This window comes from Musa acuminata, chromosome BXJ3-2 (genome assembly GCF_036884655.1).
Source record: "Musa acuminata AAA Group cultivar baxijiao chromosome BXJ3-2, Cavendish_Baxijiao_AAA, whole genome shotgun sequence".
Classification (NCBI taxonomy): domain Eukaryota; kingdom Viridiplantae; phylum Streptophyta; class Magnoliopsida; order Zingiberales; family Musaceae; genus Musa; species Musa acuminata.
This window is the reverse complement of record NC_088350.1, coordinates 24,233,417-24,254,190: the sequence shown is the minus strand read 5'-3', so window position 1 is coordinate 24,254,190 and position 20,774 is coordinate 24,233,417. Positions and strand designations below refer to the sequence as shown.

At 41.3% G+C, this 20,774-nt stretch overlaps 4 protein-coding genes across 7 annotated transcripts; 1 reads left to right on the top strand and 3 right to left on the bottom strand.

Moving 5' to 3' along the window:
* The first annotated feature begins 1,189 nt into the window (after positions 1–1,189).
* Positions 1,190–6,631, top strand: LOC135630918 (pyrophosphate-energized vacuolar membrane proton pump-like). The gene is made up of 8 exons (XM_065138220.1): positions 1,190–1,566; positions 3,223–3,797; positions 4,017–4,396; positions 4,468–4,554; positions 4,630–4,960; positions 5,552–5,962; positions 6,054–6,113; positions 6,216–6,631. The coding sequence occupies exons 1-8, from the start codon at positions 1,314–1,316 to the stop codon at positions 6,432–6,434; spliced, it is 2,316 nt and encodes a 771-aa protein (XP_064994292.1). The 5' UTR covers positions 1,190–1,313; the 3' UTR covers positions 6,435–6,631.
* Positions 6,632–7,070: 439 nt separating this feature from the next.
* On the bottom strand, positions 7,071–11,677 carry LOC103972467 (pheromone-processing carboxypeptidase KEX1-like). The gene is made up of 4 exons (XM_065138228.1): positions 11,241–11,677; positions 10,040–10,161; positions 7,796–7,854; positions 7,071–7,616 (listed from the first exon to the last, which is right to left on the bottom strand). Exons 1-4 carry the CDS (start codon positions 11,530–11,532, stop codon positions 7,283–7,285), a joined length of 807 nt encoding a protein of 268 aa, XP_064994300.1. The 5' UTR covers positions 11,533–11,677; the 3' UTR covers positions 7,071–7,282.
* A 256-nt stretch (positions 11,678–11,933) lies between these two features.
* Positions 11,934–15,211, bottom strand: LOC135630919 (uncharacterized). 4 transcript variants are annotated; one of them, XM_065138224.1, is made up of 9 exons: positions 14,982–15,207; positions 14,007–14,185; positions 13,763–13,944; positions 13,392–13,676; positions 13,256–13,314; positions 13,142–13,178; positions 12,990–13,061; positions 12,592–12,916; positions 11,934–12,507 (listed from the first exon to the last, which is right to left on the bottom strand). In XM_065138224.1, the coding sequence occupies exons 1-9, from the start codon at positions 15,073–15,075 to the stop codon at positions 12,091–12,093; spliced, it is 1,650 nt and encodes a 549-aa protein (XP_064994296.1). In that variant the 5' UTR covers positions 15,076–15,207; the 3' UTR covers positions 11,934–12,090. The 4 variants fall into 4 exon arrangements, with proteins under 4 accessions (XP_064994296.1, XP_064994295.1, XP_064994294.1 ...); XM_065138223.1 differs by having other exon boundaries at positions 11,934–12,916; positions 14,007–14,176; positions 14,982–15,211; XM_065138222.1 differs by having other exon boundaries at positions 11,934–12,916; positions 14,007–14,179; positions 14,982–15,210.
* Positions 15,212–16,106: 895 nt separating this feature from the next.
* LOC135631680 (uncharacterized methyltransferase At2g41040, chloroplastic-like) lies at positions 16,107–20,699 on the bottom strand. Its single transcript, XM_065139440.1, has 8 exons — positions 20,530–20,699; positions 19,725–19,825; positions 19,499–19,639; positions 18,705–18,786; positions 18,262–18,455; positions 17,992–18,103; positions 16,593–16,706; positions 16,107–16,510 (listed from the first exon to the last, which is right to left on the bottom strand). The coding sequence occupies exons 1-8, from the start codon at positions 20,695–20,697 to the stop codon at positions 16,373–16,375; spliced, it is 1,050 nt and encodes a 349-aa protein (XP_064995512.1). The 5' UTR covers positions 20,698–20,699; the 3' UTR covers positions 16,107–16,372.
* Between the last annotated feature and the right edge of the window lie 75 nt (positions 20,700–20,774).

Sequence of the window (20,774 nt, the reverse complement as noted above, 5' to 3'; positions counted from 1 at the left end):
TTGGGGGAGACTACAGGACTGTCAAGCTACAAGAAAGAAACAGCTATGAGAACCAGTTTGAAGAAAGAGTAATGCTGAAAGCACAAGTTTATGATGGAATCTGATTCAGAAAGATGTAGGATGTTTTCCAGGTGTTTGCTTAGCCCTCCACCTCCTGATGACAGCATGACACATCAAAAGCAACAACAGATTCTTAAAAGGATGGTCTTTCTGAGAGATGACATATGTTCCACATATAACAATTCTCACACCAACATGTGTAAATGACATTCTCACATTGATGCACTGTTAGTTCCTGTTATTTATCTGGACAATATTGATTGACTTGATTCCAACATGTAAACAAAATGTAAATCAATTGAGTATATTGTGTGGAATATTGTAAATGGATTGGCATCTGTAATTATATGATGGCTACAGAAACCTACATAAAGCTGCACAAAGATCTGATACATGTTCTGTTTGTATTTTGAGTGAGAAGCATCTGATGCATGTTTATATACAGAGACAGGGAAAGGAACTACCTTGGGATGCAGAAATATACTCCATTAATGCTGAAGATGAAGGCTGTGTTGGTCAGAGGTTTCCTAGTCCCAAGGTATAAAGACATTTATTCATGAAATATTTCTTTCATATTTATTATGCAACAATGCAAATATTTTTATATTTGACAAAAAAAAAAACAAATACAAAGGAACACTATCCTCTCTCCCATTTCCCCTTTGATCACTCTCCCTTATTCCGATCTTCAACTACGCGACTCATTAGTACCCGTAGAGATACCTAAGCGGTGGTTGGATTCGATGATCTGCCTCCAATCAGCAGGCAGGTAGGTGACGCGGTAATCGACGGATTGGATAGAAGAAGCAATTTTTTGGTCAGTGATTAATTGCTGATTAATAGTCTCTTTATCATTATCTTAAGTTTGCGGTGCGCGTCAGGTGATCCTCAGGACCATCTAAGACAACACGATTTGTTCTCTCATTGGCTAATGGGGTATCCCAAGTCGCCCCGGAACCCATGGCGGAAAGGTTAGCCGCGGTTAAGATTACCGAAACTTCTTACAATGCCCCCTCATCTTTGGGCAAAATGGGGAACAAATATCCGAAATTTGATCCTCGAACGCCCTTCCCATATTAGCCAAACTCTTTCTCTCTCTCTCTTCCCTTTATATTTGGGCTACCGAACGCCAGTCTCAGTGCAAGCGACCGAGAGCTCGGACATCATCGCGTTCGGCTCTGACGTGTTCCGAGCTTTCTGAGAGAGGAGCTTTTCCTCCGTCTTCTGGTGAGCTGTTCGGGAGAAATCCGGCAATGAGGGTGGCGATGATGTCTGATCTGCTGACGGAGGTCCTGATCCCCGTGGCCTCCGTCGTTGGGATCTTATTCTCGCTGCTGCAGTGGTACTTCGTGTCCAAGGTAAAGCTGTCGCCAGAGAGGCAAACGCGCGGGGCGCACGATCACGGTAAGAACGGGTACTCGGACCGCCTCATCGAGGAGGAGGAGGGGATTAACGATCACAACGTGGTCGTGAAGTGTGCGGAGATCCAGAACGCCATTTCGGAAGGTGAGAACTTTGACAGAGCCCGTCTCTGGACCTCATTTTACGCTTGCTTATCCCATGGCGATTTGATTCCTAGTTGTCCTCCTTGTGTTCCACTTGTTGTCGATAAAATCAATACTGCTGCGTTCTGCTTCATGTCTTTATTCTTCATCACTATATTTAAGTTAATTATAGGGAAAAAAAAAGTCTTTTCATTTGATTCTACTTTGCTAGGTTTATGGAATACGGGAGTACAGTAGTTCTTTTTACAGTTTGGCAATGCCCTAGAGGATCTTTCCAATAAGCTAACTAAGTATTGAGTAATTGGAGTTTCAATCTATTCTTCTCATTTTGCCACTTGCATTTTGCAAAATTATACTTTGATAATGCACTAAAGGATCTCGATTAGTAAGTTGGAGAAGTTGATGTGGTAGAAATGTTCGCAATCTCTTTTAGATTATTACTTCATGTAACTCATGTGACAGATATGAATTCTGTCATCATTTATACGCAAGTATAGGCTTCCGGCTATTTCACTTTGTAGTCTCATGTTTATATTAGTATTGCATTATGGTACAGTTTGATTCTGATTTTGTATCTTCTTTTTGAGGAAAAAACAATTTTCGTATTCCTTTATTATATTCATCAGCTTAAGTTTTGTGGTTGTATTTGTTTGTGGTATAAGCATTTCTTTCTTTTTATCCTTTGGTAATATGGTCTACAGAGGAAATTATATGTCTTTTGGTCTGTTCAAGGAAATAAATAGCCACTTGTTTGTGGTCCTTATGATTGTTCTCTTTTTATATTTTGCCTCTAAATGACGGATAATTTCTGTTTTGATACTTCATTTTGTTCAAATAAATAATTTACCTCATTGAGGTTGTTAATGCTCATAATACAATATTGACTAGTTAGCTTAGCAATATACCACAAAGAAGGGGTGGTTTTCTTTAATTATAAGTGTCATATACGACATACTTATGTTAAACGACAGACTGTCTCTTAGTGATCTCTGTTCCTTTTTTTTTTTTATCACTATATTCTTTCTGTAATACTGAGCACATATAAAATTACATCTGATTTTATTTGTGCATCATGGCTCCCACAAATTCTTGTGCTCTTGTATCTTGGAAGCATCATCTCTTGGCAGATCCTTTCTGTTTGGTAACCCATCTGATCTTTGGACGGTGTTGAAGTCTGGTCAGGAAATTTCAATAAATATGACATGATATCTGAAGTTGAGTTTTCAAGTAAAACATCAAACGATGCCGTATACTTTGGCCAGTCAAATGGATGAAGAGCTTTGAGTAGTTATATATAGACACAAGTATATAATTATTAGCAATCAGTAACTTTTATAAGGGTCATAAATAAGCAATTAGTAACTTTTTATAAGGGTCATAATAATGGTGAGCTCTGTCCTATGGCTGGAGAATTTGGTTCTGTTTATTACTGTGTATATAAATATACACACACAAGTATACCAATGATCATTAGTTAGAAGATACATATTGCAAGTTCACCCTTAGTTTCCTTATGATGTGATCTTGACTGATGCTGGATGCATCAATTTGTGCCATTTATCTTTTCCATGCTTTGTATTTGTAATGGTTCTAAGAAAGATGATACTATGAGCATCCACTATGGCATCTAGGATTTGACATCTTATCCACTGAACAGGAGCTACATCATTTCTCTTTACGGAGTATAAGTATGTTGGAATCTTCATGGTTGTTTTTGCAATCCTGATCTTCCTCTTTCTCGGATCAGTGGAGGGTTTCAGCACGAAGAGCCAGCCCTGCACTTACAGCAAGGATAGAACATGCAAGCCAGCTCTTGCTAATGCTATTTTTAGCACTCTATCCTTCTTGCTTGGTGCAGTAACCTCCATTGTTTCTGGTTTCCTTGGAATGAAGATTGCAACTTATGCAAATGCCAGGACCACTTTAGAAGCCAGGAAAGGTGTTGGAAAAGCATTCATTGCTGCATTTCGCTCGGGTGCCGTTATGGGATTTTTGCTTGCTGCCAATGGTCTTCTTGTACTTTACATTGCAATCAACATCTTTAAGTTATACTATGGGGATGACTGGGAAGGCCTCTTTGAGGCTATTACTGGTTATGGCCTAGGTGGCTCTTCCATGGCACTTTTTGGAAGAGTAGGTGGAGGCATCTATACCAAAGCTGCTGATGTTGGTGCTGATCTTGTTGGAAAGGTCGAGAGAAATATTCCCGAGGATGACCCTAGGAACCCAGCTGTAAGAATTTTGCCATTTCTGATGAACATGTTTATTTTACCTTTCTACTGCATATCAGATTATCACCTTGTAAATTTTACTGCAAACTTGTTGTACTTGGTCAAAATTATTGTTTTTTTGATACTCTATCGTTGTACTTGGTCAAAATTATTGTTTTTTGATACTCTACATTCTTTTGTCTCCATATGTTTCAGTGCCTAACACAACATATTTGTACAGGTAATTGCTGATAATGTTGGTGATAATGTTGGGGACATTGCTGGTATGGGATCAGATCTTTTTGGCTCATATGCTGAGTCTTCCTGTGCCGCACTTGTCGTTGCCTCAATTTCGTCATTTGGTATCAATCATGAGCTGACTGCAATGTTGTACCCCTTGCTTATTAGCTCCATGGGAATTATAGTTTGTTTGGTTACTACTCTGTTTGCCACCGACTTCTTTGAGATAAAGGCGGTGAAGGAGATTGAACCTGCACTGAAGAGGCAGCTCATAATTTCCACTGCTCTTATGACTGTGGGCATTGCAATTGTTAGTTTCATAGCCCTCCCATCAACCTTCACAATCTTTAATTTTGGTGCCCAGAAGGTGGTGAAGAACTGGTGAGAAATTTATATATCTGTAAATTTGTAAATTAAGTTTGGCTTCTTATTGCCATAAGTTGGATTGGTAGGGAGCTATTCTTCTGTGTGGCAATCGGTTTGTGGTCTGGCCTGGTCATCGGTTTTGTCACCGAGTACTACACAAGCAATGCTTACAGGTATAGGTAGCAAATGTATCTTCTTTTCCGACATCCTCCTTTACTTCTTTAGTTTTAACTTGTTTTGCTTTGCAGCCCTGTCCAAGATGTTGCTGATTCCTGCAAAACAGGAGCTGCTACCAATGTTATCTTTGGCCTGGCTTTGGGATACAAATCTGTCATCATCCCCATATTTGCTATTGCTGTCAGCATTTTTGTTAGTTTTAGTTTCGCTGCCATGTATGGTATTGCAGTTGCTGCTCTTGGAATGCTGAGCACCATAGCTACTGGACTTGCTATAGATGCCTATGGCCCCATCAGTGACAATGCTGGAGGTATTGCAGAGATGGCTGGAATGAGCCATAAAATCCGTGAGAGAACTGATGCTCTGGATGCTGCAGGAAACACCACAGCTGCAATCGGAAAGGTAACAAAGCCGACTATTATCCTGCTTTTTTTTATCATTAAATGTCTATTTTTCTTACTAATCTCCTAAATATTTGATAAAAGATTGGAAATGTTTTAGATCAAGTGTCTTTCTGAATTAATTGCAACTGTTTGATTTTGACATAGAGATATGCACAAATTCAAAGAATTTAGTGCTTTGGATGGTTTTGCTTTGCACCATCCCACACAATTTTTGCTGATATGAATTTGAGTAGAAAAAGAAGTGGATGTTTGAATTTGATGAATATGGTGCTCTGAAATGGTATGATCACCATTTAGCAGGTCATCTATCGATATAAAATTGCATGAAGTTTAAAATGAAAGCCTATCTCTGGAATTTGCAGCCAGTTTCGTTATTCATGTGCTTTTTGCATGCAATTCCCTTGTACATGAGTAGTAATCATACATGAAGTTGGAATATGTCTGCATATTTTTGTATATCTATGCATCTCGATCGATCATCACATACACAGAAACATGTAATTGGTATCCTCGATCCTTTTTCTGTGTTTGCCAGAACTTGTCATCTCTCGATGCATAAACTTAGCTACTCTCCCTACTTCCTTTCCAGGGTTTTGCCATTGGTTCAGCTGCTTTGGTGTCCCTTGCTCTTTTCGGTGCCTTTGTGAGTCGTGCAGCAATCTCGACGGTGGATGTTCTGACACCCAAAGTCTTCATTGGTCTGATCATCGGCGCCATGCTTCCCTACTGGTTCTCAGCCATGACCATGAAGAGTGTAGGCAGTGCAGCTCTCAAGATGGTGCAGGAAGTCCGCAGGCAATTCAACAGCATTCCCGGTCTCATGGAGGGATCTGCCAAGCCAGATTATGCAACCTGCGTCAAGATCTCAACCGATGCCTCCATCAAAGAGATGATTCCTCCCGGTGCTCTGGTGATGCTCACCCCGCTCGTCGTGGGAACCTTCTTCGGCGTCGAAACTCTATCAGGAGTGCTTGCGGGCTCTCTTGTTTCAGGAGTTCAGGTACAACAAATGTTTCGATGTCTTATTTATGTTCATCCAAGCTTCTTGATCATACTTGCTGATCTTTAATTCAATTATGTATCTTTGGAAGATTGCTATCTCGGCATCGAACACTGGTGGCGCATGGGATAATGCAAAGAAGTACATCGAGGTAAAGCTTTTCAGGAAGATGTGAACTCTGAACTCCTGCATGGAATCTGTGATCAACCAAAGCATCACGAGTCTGTGCTACTAATGTGTCTCTGTTGGTCAGGCTGGGGCTTCAGACCAAGCCAGGGGGCTTGGACCTAAAGGATCAGATGCTCACAAGGCCGCTGTGATCGGTGACACCATAGGGGATCCACTCAAAGACACATCAGGGCCATCACTCAACATCCTCATCAAGCTCATGGCAGTGGAGTCACTGGTGTTTGCTCCCTTCTTTGCCACTCACGGAGGTCTCCTCTTCAAGATCTTCTGGAATGGAAAGTAGACATAGTTTCCTTCCAGTCATACCTACATTACCTAATCTCCCCCTATGGAAAGGGATAGTTTATGCCTCTTTTTCCAGTTATAAGGGACTCGGGATCGTCGTCGAGTCCTGGTTGCTGAAAGAACAGCCAATTTCTCCCTTTGTTAGGCTTTATTTTGATGAGGATAATAATGATGACAATCCTAAATTATATGCAATTCATGTTCCTAGCCTTTTGTGCTGATTGATTTACCTATTCATGTTGCTTGATTCATTAAGCAGATGGAGATCGTGCAAGAGTGGAAGAAAAGAGCTACTTGAGTTTACATTACATAACACGGGTATTAATACAAACATCGATGATTACACTGTTTGCATTATTTTCTTTGATTTTTATTTTAAACAAGTTTGGAGTTTACATTATAAGTTTGGGTTATTAAGTTTCAATATCATTTTATCTTGACATTCAACTCATGTCAAGTTCTTGAGTTTTCAACACCATTGTATGCAGTTTTGCCAGGAAAGAAAGAAAACAATGGTTGTTGCATTTATGATACTCCAACCTTGTTGCTGCTATTGTTACTGCTTTCCTCAGCTTGCTGCTTGATAATGGCTGTAAGAGATAAAAGAGTAAACTCAGGAGTAGTCAAAGAATACTGAAAATGAAATGAGCCTCCAATATATCCAATGTCAGCTAGCAGTATTATGTTTAAGATTAAAACACACTGAGCAAAGTTCATTCACAGGAAGTCATCCCTCCTTACCCTAATCCTATGAAGAAGCTACTCCCCAAGTACAAAGCCCTAGTGTCTAACCAACACTAGCCAAAATGAAACAAACTACGATGACCCGATCTAACATCGGCTGCCTCACTTTCTCTTCTTGGTAGGTGGCTGCGGGAGTTCCTCCTCTTCCTCCTCATCCTCCTCGTCTTCGTCCTCTTCCTCATCCTCCTCTTCCTCTTCATCATCGTCGTCGTCATCTTCTTCATCTTCACTTCCCCCTTCACCATTGACCTCAGGGTCATCGTCGTCGTTATCGTCTCCTTGGTTATCATTCCCCTCCTCTCCCGAGAGATCATCTTCGCCTCCGTCTTCTTGGCCAGCTCCATCAGCGCCATTGTCATCCTCATCCTCGTCCTCATCTGACTCGCCATCGTCCTTATTCTCGAGCATGGCTTCAGGTTTACTTCTTTGAAGTGTCCTTTAGAGAAATAGCACAGAATAAGAGCCTCGATGGCAAACTAAACCAACTCTATACATGTAAACCAGCTGGTTCAAAACCCAGACTCTGCGAAGCAAGCATGTACCATCAAGGTCTGATTGAAATGTATAATTGCTTTCACCTTTAACTAGGTAGATAGAAAGAGAAGAGCAACCTACTGGTAAATTACTTCAGACTCATCATTCACTGGACCAATTTGACTTGATGAAGAGCCCACCTGAATCAAGTTCAATTTGAAGTGACCAAATATAAGAAACCACTTAGCATGAAGGAAACATGAAACTGATACTTGAACAAACAATTTGTTCAATTTTGATGATCATTTGTTCGTACTAATCAGGCTAGGTAAAACAGAAAGCAAATCCAGAATTTCTCACAAAGCATTCGACCACAACCAACCAAAATGGCAGAAACAATTGTCCTCTGATCTTGAATCAGCCATCATGTGATAATGCTAGGGTTTGGAACAAACAATATAAACAACAAATGTAGCTCAAGAGAACTCCTCGGTTTGCTGAAATTAAAGAGACACAAAAATATGAACATAGTTACATCCCATCTATAGTTTGGATATGCTAGTAAAGGAGGCAGATCAAAGATACAAGGATATCAGTGGAGGCAATAAAAGAAATTAGCAATATGTGGGTCCAGGGATGGTCAACATATGCAGCTTTAACTCTGTGAGTAGATGGAATGTTTATGACTCAGAATCGGGCGGAAATTGCAAAAAATAGATCTCATCATAGCATCAAGGCTCGCCCCTCATCAAAATGAAAAAAATGTACATCAACAAATCAAATTGATAATGCCAAAGACAGACAGACTAATCTGGTATATGGACAAACAGTATAAAGAAAGAAAAGTAAAGGCACTGTAGCAATGAGAACCTCCAAAAGACAACACCTCCAACAACAAATCCTGAAGCTAATCAGACAAACAAAGGGCAAAGAAATTGGACAGCACAATTATTTGTTAATGCTCGACCATGAGTGATATATATAAGCAATCCATTGCAAATTTCTCTCCCTTGAAATAGACACATTTATAGACATGCATACACATATAACTCCATGCAGCATTTAAGATGTATATTACTGCCGCTACCACCAACGTAAGAGTAGCGGAGTTTCACCACATGAAAACCATACTTTCTATGACAATTCAAGCCCATGAGACATATCCTTCTTTAGATTGGCCCAGTTATAGGACACTCATACTAGGATTGGAACATCCAAGTAGACATAAATGCGTTAAAGGGACTCTTCAATGCACATATAATGGTCCAACATGTAAGTTTGCCACTCTCGAAGATGCACAAACAAGTCACGCTCTTCAAATAGTCAGACCCCATTATTATGTGTTCTTAATTTACAGTAAGAGATTAAGACAGAGAGAAACTTCCTTGTGCATTTGCAACCAAGAATAGGTTCCTCTATTTCAGGTAAGTGCAAGCAACCTTAGAATAGGATCAGGAAGTTATTGGATAGTGCCAGTTTGTCAAAAAGACAAGAAACAGCAAAGTAGTTTCAGTTTCAAAAACCTCAAACTAGCCATGTATTGACAAATATCATACAAGCATGGTCAATTATAGAGTCCACAAAGAGTTTCTATGTGCTATAGTTCAGATCTCATGGAATAAGTTAAATGTGCCTTCAAAACAAAGAGAAAACAAGAATCCCTGAAGATCTTTCTGAGGACGAACACTGCCAGTTCCACCATTAGGATGGGGAGGAAATAAATACATGGTATCAAGATCCTTTTAGTAACTTGTCTATATTAAACACTTCAATGAACATCCTGACTCACAGCAAGATTTTTACACTTCACAATGATCAAGTACTTTCTTATTGTTACATTGGATTCTCTTATCTAAACTAAATATTCAACACTGGACAAATATGCACTAGAACATGCACTGTGGTGACTAAGATGGTCAAGAAAACAAGAGTAAGCCATACAACAGTAACAAACATGAAACAGATGAAAACAACAGAAAGAAATAGAATATGGAAGATTTTTTCCTTCAAATCAAATCTCAAGAGCTGAAGCAGACGAGAAAAGGAAAGTTAACCGAGGAAAAGAATTATCTCCAGAACCTACAAGTGCCTAAACACATACAAAAGCTGGACATCACATGGAAGGCCATACACAGGCATTTTAGGTCTAAACAACGGGTGAAGCCGAATGTCATGCAAGAATCTCTGAGTAATACGACTCAACACCAAAGAAGACATGCCACACATGATTAAGCACCGAAAGAAAGCTAAAATCCTCGCTACTTGTGTAGCTCAGCACCGAGGAACTCTACACAATTCTTCAATCAGCAAATTATCAACTTCAATACGTTACTAAGAAATAGCGAAAGCAGGAAAAAAAATCAAAAACGGGAGGAGCGTCCGTACCACCAGGAAAAGCCAAAGGAGCGACCTTTCCACAGCCAAAACGGTCTCCGCCACGAGTAATTCGGCCATGGAATGAAGATCAGCAGGTCCATTACTCTTGCTTCGGCACAGCGCCTCCATCTCTACAGACCAAGCACCAAAATCCATAAATACCAGCCAAAAAAAGAGAAAAAAAACAACGGAAAAAGAAGACGAGAACCACGGCCCTAGCTGAGTGGAGAAACGGAGCTAAACACCGACTCATAAATAGAAAGAGGAGGATGAGGAGGAGAATCCAACCAGGGTCGAAGAGGAGAGAAGGGGGCAAAAGGAGAGCGCTTTCGACGCGATGCTACAGCGCAAGATCTCGCCGGGAGATCCAGAAACACCAAAAAGGGGGTTTTCTGATTAGGGTTTTGGCCGATCGGGGGCTCGATTGGGATCCTCTGCAAGTGGTGGCACGTGTTTGTCTGGGACCCGTGCAGTTTTCCAGGGGCCCGCATCATTGTACTGTTCCCGTGTGGAATTGTAAGATCCCATACGCAACAAAATTTGGAAAGGATCCGATCGAAGGCATTGGCTTTGTGTCTAGTGGGATTGGATGAAATCCAACCTCATCCTATCCAGTAAAAATTCTCGTTATAATATATCGATTTAGCAACACAGAAAATACAATCAATCATTTCTTACACATAAAACATTTTCTCGAGTAATATTTTTTTCTCTCATTAACGATAATCTGCAATAATAACATCTAAACCATAGATAGTGTTGGATAAATTAAGAAATCACTGTCACATAAAATTAATATTAGCCTTTTTTATGCCATTAATTGTTGCCGACCACAGACAGTATTAATGGTGGAAGGTTAATGAATGCCATGGGACCATCTCGTTTATGGAGTCGGTCATCTGCTGCCGACTCTTCCGTCACGGAAACCAGCAACACAGATGAAGAAAGATCATCTCACAGAGTGGATTTATTCTGACTTCAAATCCATCTTGAAACCATAAACAAGCTCAGAAGTTCATGAAGAAATGATCAGATCACCAAAATATGAGCAGAAGAAGTATATATATTCATGGATGGATCCACTGACTCGTATATGATCAGGCTGTAAAAATGCTGCCTGCATACATGCATGAACATACATCCACATCTAAGCAAGATTAGGCTCATACGGGGGGGCATCCAGCCACCGCCACTGCTCCCCGGCCATCACCTTTCATCAGGAAGAACCTTGAAGGCTTGGGCTGGAAGTGCCTCCTCCTGCGGAGATCATGGCTCGACGGTCGTATCATCTGCATGAGGAGGCCACCCATCGACGTCGCCTTCGCTGGTCCCTTCGTCTCCGGCGATCCCGCGTGCGCCACTGATCGGCCGGAACTCTTTCTCGGACCACGGTGGAGCTTGCACCGGAAGGAACCCGGGTGCGTCGTCGGCGAACAGAGGCAGGGCCGAGAAGGGCTGTGGGGCTTGGAAGAAGAAGAAGAAGCAGAATTCTTGGAATCCATGGAAGGAGGTCTTGAGGTGGAGGTGGTGATCCTCTTGGGGCGTCCATGGCTTCGAGGAAGAATACTAAATACGGTCGCTTTGCTTTGTTGGCTAAGCAGTTCTACGCGTGTGACTTGCTGTCAACACTTGTTGAGCCGCCGTGCTTTGGAGATTCACCATGAAAGCTAACCTTTAGCGATGGGATTGGCTCTATGTGACACTTGTTTGATATGGGAGGAGGACGAGTGGCTGCAGGCTTTCCTCGGAAGGACTACCGACATGAAGGAAGAAGAAGAATCCAGGAGATGGATCTTTTCATCTCCAATCGACACTTTGTGCCGTAGGTTTCTTTGCACTGAGCCAATCCTTCTTCCTGAGGTTATCCTCTCGCAAGCCACAGGTGTGTGGCTCGTGGTTTTGGTCAAATTGGTCTCGTCAGACTGATCCATTCTCACAAAGATCTAACCGGTCATTGATACAGTCAGCTGTACTTACAATAAACAACATACAAAGCAATACTAGTGGAAGAAAAGAGTCAATATCTTCTGTTTGACCGAGACATCACAGGAAGAACAGCGTCATCTTCCTGATCTCGGAGTTCCCAGTAGATATTTCTCTTGCAGGTGCAGTTGTTCGTGGTCGGATCGAGCCAGAAGCTGCTTGTTACGCTTGCGATGCCACCTCGCGCGGGCGTAGATGACCCAGAGAACCAAAGACAGCATCACCGCCGCTGAGGCCATGGCCAAGCCGATGAAGACCTGTTTGCTGTAACGCCCCAGGCCGGGGCAGTGGTCGACGGTGATGGACCGGAAGGTCTGCCGCACGAAGGTGCAGTCCGCTAGCCCTGCGAGGAACGGCCCGTACTGGTACAGGCCGTGGCTCACGGTCACTGCTGCCATCATCTGTGCGTAGATCTTGGGAGTAATGCGACCGACGGTGGCGCAGATGTCGGATCCATTGACCACTGTGACTTGGCACACGTAGCTGCGCCATACCTGCACGAGAAGAATGGTGGTTCTTGTGGGGTCAGTGATGATGATTGTGACGGTCGGATCGCGAATGAGTTCATAAGGTCGTACCTGAGAGACGTTGTTGAACCCTAATTCTCCGGTGGTGCAGTTGCGGCTGCCGAGGTCTGGGTCGTACGGGTTGCAGAGAGGAGGCAACAGGGGACCGGACTGGTTGTAGTAGAGAGGCTTGAGCATGGGTGGGAAGTCGGCGTTGGAGACGTTGGTGATCACCTGGTTGACGACGTTCACCAGCTGAAAGGTGACCTCCCTGCTTCGCCTCAGAGACGCGTTAGTGGTGGCGACGTCCACGCAAGGGAGGATGTCGTCCATGGCCGTGTGCTCGCGGGGATGAAGAGCCCATTCATCCATCGAGACGCAAGTGTCCGCCACTGCACTGATAAGGTAGAACACGAGTTATGGCAGTCAGAGACACCATCTCTAATCTATCAGATAAGGTCGGCACTGACTTGTGGAGGAGCAGGAAGAGGCCGCTCAAGAAGAAGGTTGCTGCCACCAGCACCCATCCAACGAGGACGAATCTGAAGCCCCAAAGCCATGGAAATGATGAGGAAACTAAGCGAGACGATGTTGGGGACAAGCAGAGTGCACAGTTGCTTACATGTAGACGAGAAATTGCAGTCCAAGAATCGAAAATGCTGCATTAATTGCAGAAAAATGTGATCGAGTTAGCCAATGTGACGACAACTGCAGAAGTCTATGCATTTCCACTTACTTAATCCGAGAAGAACGAGAAGGAGCACTGCAGCCACGAGGATGATCAACACAAGACGCCTGCAGAAAGGAGCACGAGCCATCTCGCTCAAGGAAACGCACAAGATGCAGAAAGCAAATGAACAAACACCTCATACACAGTATCCAAGTAGTCTCGTATCCTCTTGGAATTGTCCGCTGTGCGCGAGGAAACGCCGTCCGCGGCGTCGTTGAGACTTTTCACGACTGCGTCGATCGCGGCCTGCTCTTCGGCCGGGAGGGAGATCTGACCCACCCCGACCTTCTTAGCGTCGGCCAGGTTGGTGGAGAAGCTCCTAAGGTTGGAGACGGTGGTGTTCGACTGGCCCTCGACGAAATCCAAGGTGTTCGACGTGGTTCCATGGAACTTATCCTGTCCATGGAACAGAACAACGCATCCGACTCTGTATGCAACGCAAGAAGAAGAGCATGCGGTGACGCCAGTCCAAAGTGAGGGCTAATGCAGCAAGTCTTGGATCAGCAAGCTCACATTGTGGCAGCAGTGCACAGGATGAGAAGTGCGACGGCGAGAGCGCAAGTTGTGCGGGAGAAGGAACAACTGCGTCGGGGGAAGCAGCAGTAGCAGCAACAAATCAAAGACAAGACCAGAGCGAAGCCGAAGAACCAGACGGCGGCGACGGCGAAGAGAGGAGCAACAGTGAAGCCGACGGACTGGCATCAACAATTGCCTGTCAGGAATTAGATGAAGCGGTGGATTGGTGAGGAGAACTCACGGCCCAGTAGTGCAGATCGCTGATGTTCCAGCCACCATTGTAGAGTTTGAATCCGTTTAAAGGATCTCTTCTTCGAGTCCTCTCTGCGGCCAAGACGAAGGACGTGTTCTCCACGAGGATTCGAGCAGGTGAATTGGCAGATCTCCTTGGCGAAATCAAAAAGACGTCCTCTGCTGCTCCTACAAATCGCATCTCGTAAGCCACATGCAAAACCAAATCTTTCTACAAAATTCTTGATATTTAGTGTTTCAATTCGCATAAATGCACAAAAAGATGGCCTCTTTTGCCAACAACATGTACTAAGATACATAAAAATTGAGCCTTCCTTATCAAAAAATGGTTCTTCGATCACAGTGCAAGAAGCTTCATTTGGCGATAACAGAGATTTCTGCACTCTGTAGACGAAGGTGTTGTTCTAAGAATCACATATTTCAAAGCAATGTTCTTTGTCGGAGGACAAAAATCCACAAGCAAAACCAAATCTTTCTACAAAATTCTTGCCACTGCAACTACCGGGAATGAAATTAAGCGTTTCAATTCCCAGAAAGAGGCAAAAAAAAGTAGCCTCTTTTTTCAGATACAATGATCCAATTCACAACAAGATGAACTAAAAAATAAGAAAAGGACGCTTCATTTGGCAGAAACAGAAATTTCTGCACTCGAAGAATCACATCCTTCAAATCAATAATTTTTGGAGGAAATCCCAGAAATACGCAAAAGAGAGCATCCTTCCGCAGATTCATCGGTCCAATTCCGAGCAAAACATTCTAGATCATATAAAAATCAGATCTTTTACATCAAATCATTTTCCTTTCATCAAAACACAAGAAAGAACACACGGAAAAAGAAAAGCCTTGTGGTTGTTGTCATGGAAATAACATCTTTCTGTGGACAAACGGTGTTCTGAACTGATAACATTCATCTCCCATGTAGAAAAAAGAGCATTTTTGTCGTATGATCAAGAAGCAATAGAACCTGAAACTGGTGTTTCTTGCAGTCCCGCAACGGCAGAATGCAGAGAAATGGTGGCGAACATCAAAATCGCCTGAGCTCTACCGAACGCCATCATGCCTTCCGACTCCTAACAGGGAGAAGAATCTACTGAACTCGAAAGATAAGGAAGCAGATCATGTGAAACAACTGCTCACGCACTTTTGACTCCAAGTTCTCCGATCAAACTATTAGTGGGAATGTAGTAATAATAATGGAAGAGATGACTTCATCGAGTCGTCGGGGAGTAGATATCTCCACTTGGGGATTCGAAAGCTTCACTTACCATATGATATATATATATATATATATATATATATATATATATATATATATATATATATATATATATATATATATATAACTAGTGATATCGATGACATGCTTCACTACCAACTCACCAACTACGAATCAATTTATATAGATAGATCGAAGTCAACTTTGTTGTAGAGATCACTGATGCGTGACGAATGGCCTGCGTTGACCGCAAGTATTCTGTAGAGAGCTCTTAGATTTTTGGTCTACTGTATCTCATAGTAGATCTCATCATGATCCCAAATCCATATCGATTACAGGTTAAAACCGATTGAAAGATAAGCACAGATTTGTTCATAATTCAAGGATTAATGTAGAACATCTTATCTTTTTCGTTTTCTCTCCTCCTTTTCTCGGAATAAAAATAAGAAATTATACTCAGCATCGTAGTATAATTCAAAGAAAAATTTGTGTTGAGCTGTTCTTGGATTCTAACTTGAATCCACTAATAAAAGAAAAGAAATACAAGGATCAACTCTGCTTGTGTAGTCAATGCGAGGATAAGCTCTTCTGATACAGTCAATGTGTATGATGAACAGACTTGGTCATAATAATCGATTAAAGAAGCTTAGACGTTCTTAGAAAAGAAGGATATGGAAATAGAGGATGGCACGTAACTTGGATTATTTTATTCTCTTTAATCCACTTTTTTTGAATTTAGGCAAAATTAGATCTGTTTCCTCCAAAGTTTGTGATTCTTCTATTTGTCCCTGCCAAATTAATTTTAATTTATATATGCTATATCAAAATTTACAAGGGTAAATATGCTAATTCCAAACTTTGCAAAGATAGATATGTAAAACCACACTAAATTTACAAGGAATGAAGTTGGCACATTTGAAGACTATAATATCCATGCAACATTTGAAGATGATGTCTGTAACATAAGTTAGTGATACACAGATAATTCCATGAGTTCCATACAGAACTTCTCTATAAATATACAACATTAGATGGTGAGGACTCCTTTTTCTGCAGATAGTATCTGTATATTTCTTCTCTAGCATTGGTATTACTTGTGAACAAATCTTCTGAGGAGTGGCAGAATCACAACACTGATGTTATGGTTTCTGTGCAGAAAACATGATAAAGGACCGCCGCACTGTGCTTGTATAATTGACGAGGCCACAGGATCTGCACAAGTCTTCGATTTCGTTCTCGGTGAAGTAGTTGTAGCTGTTGGTCACTTGGCCGAATGACTGAAAAAATATCGAGAAGTGTCAGCTAGATCCTGCTAGTAGCAACTAGAATGAGAGATGGTGTGAGTGTAAAATTAATTACCTGTCTTAGAGACCGAAATGCTTCTAAAGGTAATGGAGTATTCAGAGGAGATACCAGAAACGTTGTTGCGACAAAGACACCACCACTTCTTAAAACCCGACTTATCTCAGCAACCTGGTGGAGTATGATCAAAATAAGTATCTTGTAATGATTAATGAAAAGTAAACCAAAGAGATTTATTCCAAAATAGAAGCAGGGGTTGCATGTTCAAATGGTTTGGGAGCTAGCTCCACACAAAGGTGAGTTTCCTATAAGAATGAAAATTTTATCAAGGTAAAAGAGACAGATATTACATATTTGTACTTCAATTAGGGTGAAGGCCTACTACAATATTCAGGAGTTGCAAATCTTAGTTGAGCTAAATCACATCTTACTGTGATTAGAGCACATAATTAACTTCTTCAGAAGGCACATTAAAATGAATGTCATGTAAAAATACCCTTCAGTTCATGTGGCAAATATTTGACATTTAACATGATCACCATGATTGACCTAACTTAATTCTCCATCAAAATGAGAAGAGTGTGGGAAGAGAGAAAAATCTCTCACACATTTAATGTGACAGTTTTCTGTAGACCCAAGACACCTGCATGATGTTACGTTGCAGGATTTAAGAAAAGGTGCCATCTACATAGACTATGATAAAAGTATGAGAATGCTTAAAACTAGAGAAGTTTAGATTTTGTTTCAGTTTTAAACTAAAGTTTGTAGTTTGATGGGACACCTTAGAACCAGTAATATGCAAGTATGGTATTTTCCGATTGACACATCTTCGCTGCAGGAAGTCTGTGGGGAACATGCCCAGTAAAATGTGGTATCAGCAAACCTCAGATTCATGATAGACGAATATGATGGTTCCACGGCATGATACATGTCATCTAGCATGGGTGCCACAGCAAGCCTGTGCAGTACTTGGTTTAGACAAGTGGTGATGAGTTTTTGCTAATCTTCCAAATATGCAACAAGGGCGAGCATGATATTCAACAGTGTTTCTTTAGATGTGTCAGGTTTGTTGCTTTTGTAAACTTTTAGTGGTTCTATTAATTGTGAGGTTAAGGTACATAATATATTACCAACTCTTGTCATGATACTTAAGATTGATATAAATGGACATGTTACTTTCAGAAGGAAGTCATCTAAGAATCTACAAATGATGCTCATGTCTTGACTGGCAACCAAACCACCAGGAAACTACCACCCATGAGAAGCCACTCACGTAAACTATAATGCTATATCTTTGACACAAAAGTTCAGAATTTATGTCACCTGTTCATAAGAAAATCACATCCAAGAAATTTATATTTTCTTTGCACAAAAGGAAACAGAAGAAGTCTTTGTAGCTTAAAGGAGCAAGTTCCATAAATATCATTGGACTATAGCAAGAAAATTGTATGATTACCGCATTGGAAGGTGAAGGCCAGCAATGCAAAGCTGCACCAGCATGAACGGCATCAATAGAACCTGATGCAAAGGGAAGCCTTGATACATCCGCCCTTACAAGAGCAAGGTTTCTATAAATTGTCAAGCAAATTCATTATCCCAGAAGTAAGCTCAAAATGATACAAAATGATTAGAATCAACTTCCTTAAAAACCATGACCAAAAAGTTAACACAATAAAATAATTTCTGAAGTGAAAACACCAAGTGACATGATCAGGAAGATACTTACGTTGTTATTAGAGTATCATCTTGCTTGATGAACTCATAGCATTGACGAAGCATATTCTCAGAAAAATCTAGTGCGACAACAGCAGAAAAAGATCCAGATTTTGCAAATTTTCTTGAAAACAAGCCACTCCCACAGCTAACATCTACAAGCAAACCGCCTGCAACAGGCTTGAAGTATTCTTGAGCCATGTTGAACTGCCAAGTAAACAATATACCTGCAATTCATCAATTAACACTTGGAAAGACCTCTACCATGATGACATAGTGGTTCATTATTGGTGTATGCACATCATCATGAACACAGTGCAACTGAAGCAAGAATGTTAGTCTTTCTTTTTAAATATAGCCTTCATAAAATAAACAATGCAGAGGTGAGACTCATAAGATGGAATCTTGGAGTAGGATATGAAACAATAGGAAAGTGAAAAAAGGTGAGGAGTATACCTCTTCATCAAGACCTGGAAAACCACTTCGGTTGAAGTTTTGACGCCATCCTCTTTCATAAAGAAATGAAACAAGTGGACTCCTAATGTTAAGAAGACAAGAAAACATGATACATATCAAGCCATGAAGTATATATGCTTTAGATATGATTTTTTAAATATATATTAAGTCAAAAAAATCAAAGTTGACAAGCTTCGATAAAATTTGCTAGTGGAGCATGTTTGGTTGAAACATCAGCGGAAGCTAGTTTGGCTTGTAGGAAGATGGACTCTTAATCTGATTTCCAAAAGAAAGATATTGTAATGCTCATCTCATTGTCAACAAAATGCAGGGGTTCCTTCAGAAACAAAAAACTTAACCTTTAGAATCTCAGATTTAAGCCATCTTGAATAAATCTTCGGTAATGGTAGTTGTGCCACTAGCTATTTACCATGCTGCAGTGATGCTTATGGAGAACACTTAAGCATATATCCACAGGCCAATAGCAAAAGGTCAATAATCCAGTTGTTGTGTTTATTTAAATTGATGTCTTAACTGTCATAATAGACCTTTGCATATATGGGTGTTTCACAAATGAAGCATACCACAATTTGAACTCTTGATTTCATTATGAATAAAATATCTTCAGAAATCATTCATTGTCCTGTCATCCATGTCAGTCTCTTTTGTGTGAATGCTTAAAAATTTCATAAATACCCTTGAGACAAAGAAGATAACAAAATCAAGTGATTATATTGAATACCATCACACACAAGTCAATGCATAACACATAGGTGAACTAGGTACTAATATACCTAAACAACTCAGTCCTAGCAGGCTTGAACTCGCTGTACTCTGTTGTTCCTGAAGTGATAGTTAGATCCAAGTAAACATCTTTACTTGTGAATGACTTATTGCATTTCGGACACTTAAATCCGGACCTGTATATGGATGGCCTGCAGCAATTACAAGAACAAAAAATAATTAACCCAAGTAAATAACCAAGTATTTCTATCTCATGGCATGTAAAACTGTACTTACACGTTTAAACCTGCAGGTCCTTTTCTTATTAATGGTTCATAGCAAATTGGGCATGCAAGCAACTGGAGGTCCATTGAATCATTGTGCTGAACTCGAGTCTCCTGTAAAGCAATCCCTTCAGAAAGTACATCCAGCATTTCACGAAAAGTCAAACGATCACATAAAGAATGAAAAATACAATGATATGGCAGCATGTAAAATAAAAGTATAGTTAATTAGTAACAACATGCCCCATAAGAGTAGAAGGATTTAGGTTCGTTTGTAGTTATGCAGACAACCAAAGTTAGCTCAGGAAGAAGAAAAGATCACCACAGAAGTAGCTTATCATTAAGATCACTTTCCTATCACTGTGATTCGTTTAATTTTTCGCAGAGTGACAAAAATTACTTCTTGGAATTGATTGGTTCTATAGACATTGGCAAATAAACCCTAATATCACAACCAATTTGTAACATAATCACGAAGCACAAGTCAAAAGCTATCAGCAAAAGCCACCAAAGGCACATTAGATCTCACTACAACATAACAAGCGCTCTACCAGAGGTCAATAAACCTGTGCAACCACCACACCATCTCTCTTCTGATCATGGAAGGTCACTCAGAGGAAATCGATAATTCGACATAATTCTACAGAAACGAGTGGACCAACCAGCGAGATTCGGCAAAGAAGCGTGCCGAAAAACTCTGCTTTCCACTCGATGGATGTTGATGTAAGCCCGAAGCGCCCACAATAGCAACCGGCATTCTCGATAAGGTTTATTGAAGAGAAAGGAGAAGCCTATTTGGGAATCAAGACGAGGCTTACCTGCTCGACGGAGAGTGCGGCGGTAGCGGAAACACGAAGACCGCGGGAAGAGCGGAGACCAGGGACAGAAGGGCGGGCACGGAGCCAGAGAGGGTGGGGAGGAGGACGGAAGCCACGGAGGGAGGAGTGAAGTTGGGAAGAACAGAGGGTTGGGGAGGAGATGGCCATCAGGCCCGTCATCACACTCGACTTCTCTCCCTGTCTCTCTCTCGCTCTCTCTCGATCTCTCTGGAACGACCGGGTTT

Bases quoted from the DNA above. Each gene is read 5' to 3' on its own strand.
- LOC135630918 (XM_065138220.1), top strand. From the start codon at position 1,314: ATGAGGGTGGCGATGATGTCTGATCTGCTGACGGAGGTCCTGATCCCC. The intron at 4,555-4,629 runs GTATAGGTAGCA...TTTGCTTTGCAG, and splicing joins TACACAAGCAATGCTTACAG to CCCTGTCCAAGATGTTGCTG. The intron at 4,961-5,551 runs GTAACAAAGCCG...CTTCCTTTCCAG, and splicing joins CCACAGCTGCAATCGGAAAG to GGTTTTGCCATTGGTTCAGC.
- LOC103972467 (XM_065138228.1), bottom strand. From the start codon at position 11,532: ATGGATTCCAAGAATTCTGCTTCTTCTTCTTCTTCCAAGCCCCACAGC. The intron at 7,855-10,039 runs GTACGGACGCTC...AACTTGATTCAG, and splicing joins TCCTTTGGCTTTTCCTGGTG to GTGGGCTCTTCATCAAGTCA. The intron at 7,617-7,795 runs GTAGGTTGCTCT...ATTTCTCTAAAG, and splicing joins GAGTCTGAAGTAATTTACCA to GACACTTCAAAGAAGTAAAC.
- LOC135630919 (XM_065138221.1), bottom strand. From the start codon at position 15,075: ATGATGGCGTTCGGTAGAGCTCAGGCGATTTTGATGTTCGCCACCATT. The intron at 13,677-13,762 runs GTGAGCTTGCTG...CGTTGCATACAG, and splicing joins CTGTGCACTGCTGCCACAAT to AGTCGGATGCGTTGTTCTGT. The intron at 13,179-13,255 runs GTAAGTGGAAAT...CAATTAATGCAG, and splicing joins TCTCGTTCTTCTCGGATTAA to CATTTTCGATTCTTGGACTG.
- LOC135631680 (XM_065139440.1), bottom strand. From the start codon at position 20,697: ATGGCCATCTCCTCCCCAACCCTCTGTTCTTCCCAACTTCACTCCTCC. The intron at 18,456-18,704 runs GTATACTCCTCA...TTTACTTGGCAG, and splicing joins TTCCAGGTCTTGATGAAGAG to TTCAACATGGCTCAAGAATA. The intron at 18,104-18,261 runs GTAAGTATCTTC...GACAATTTATAG, and splicing joins GATGATACTCTAATAACAAC to AAACCTTGCTCTTGTAAGGG.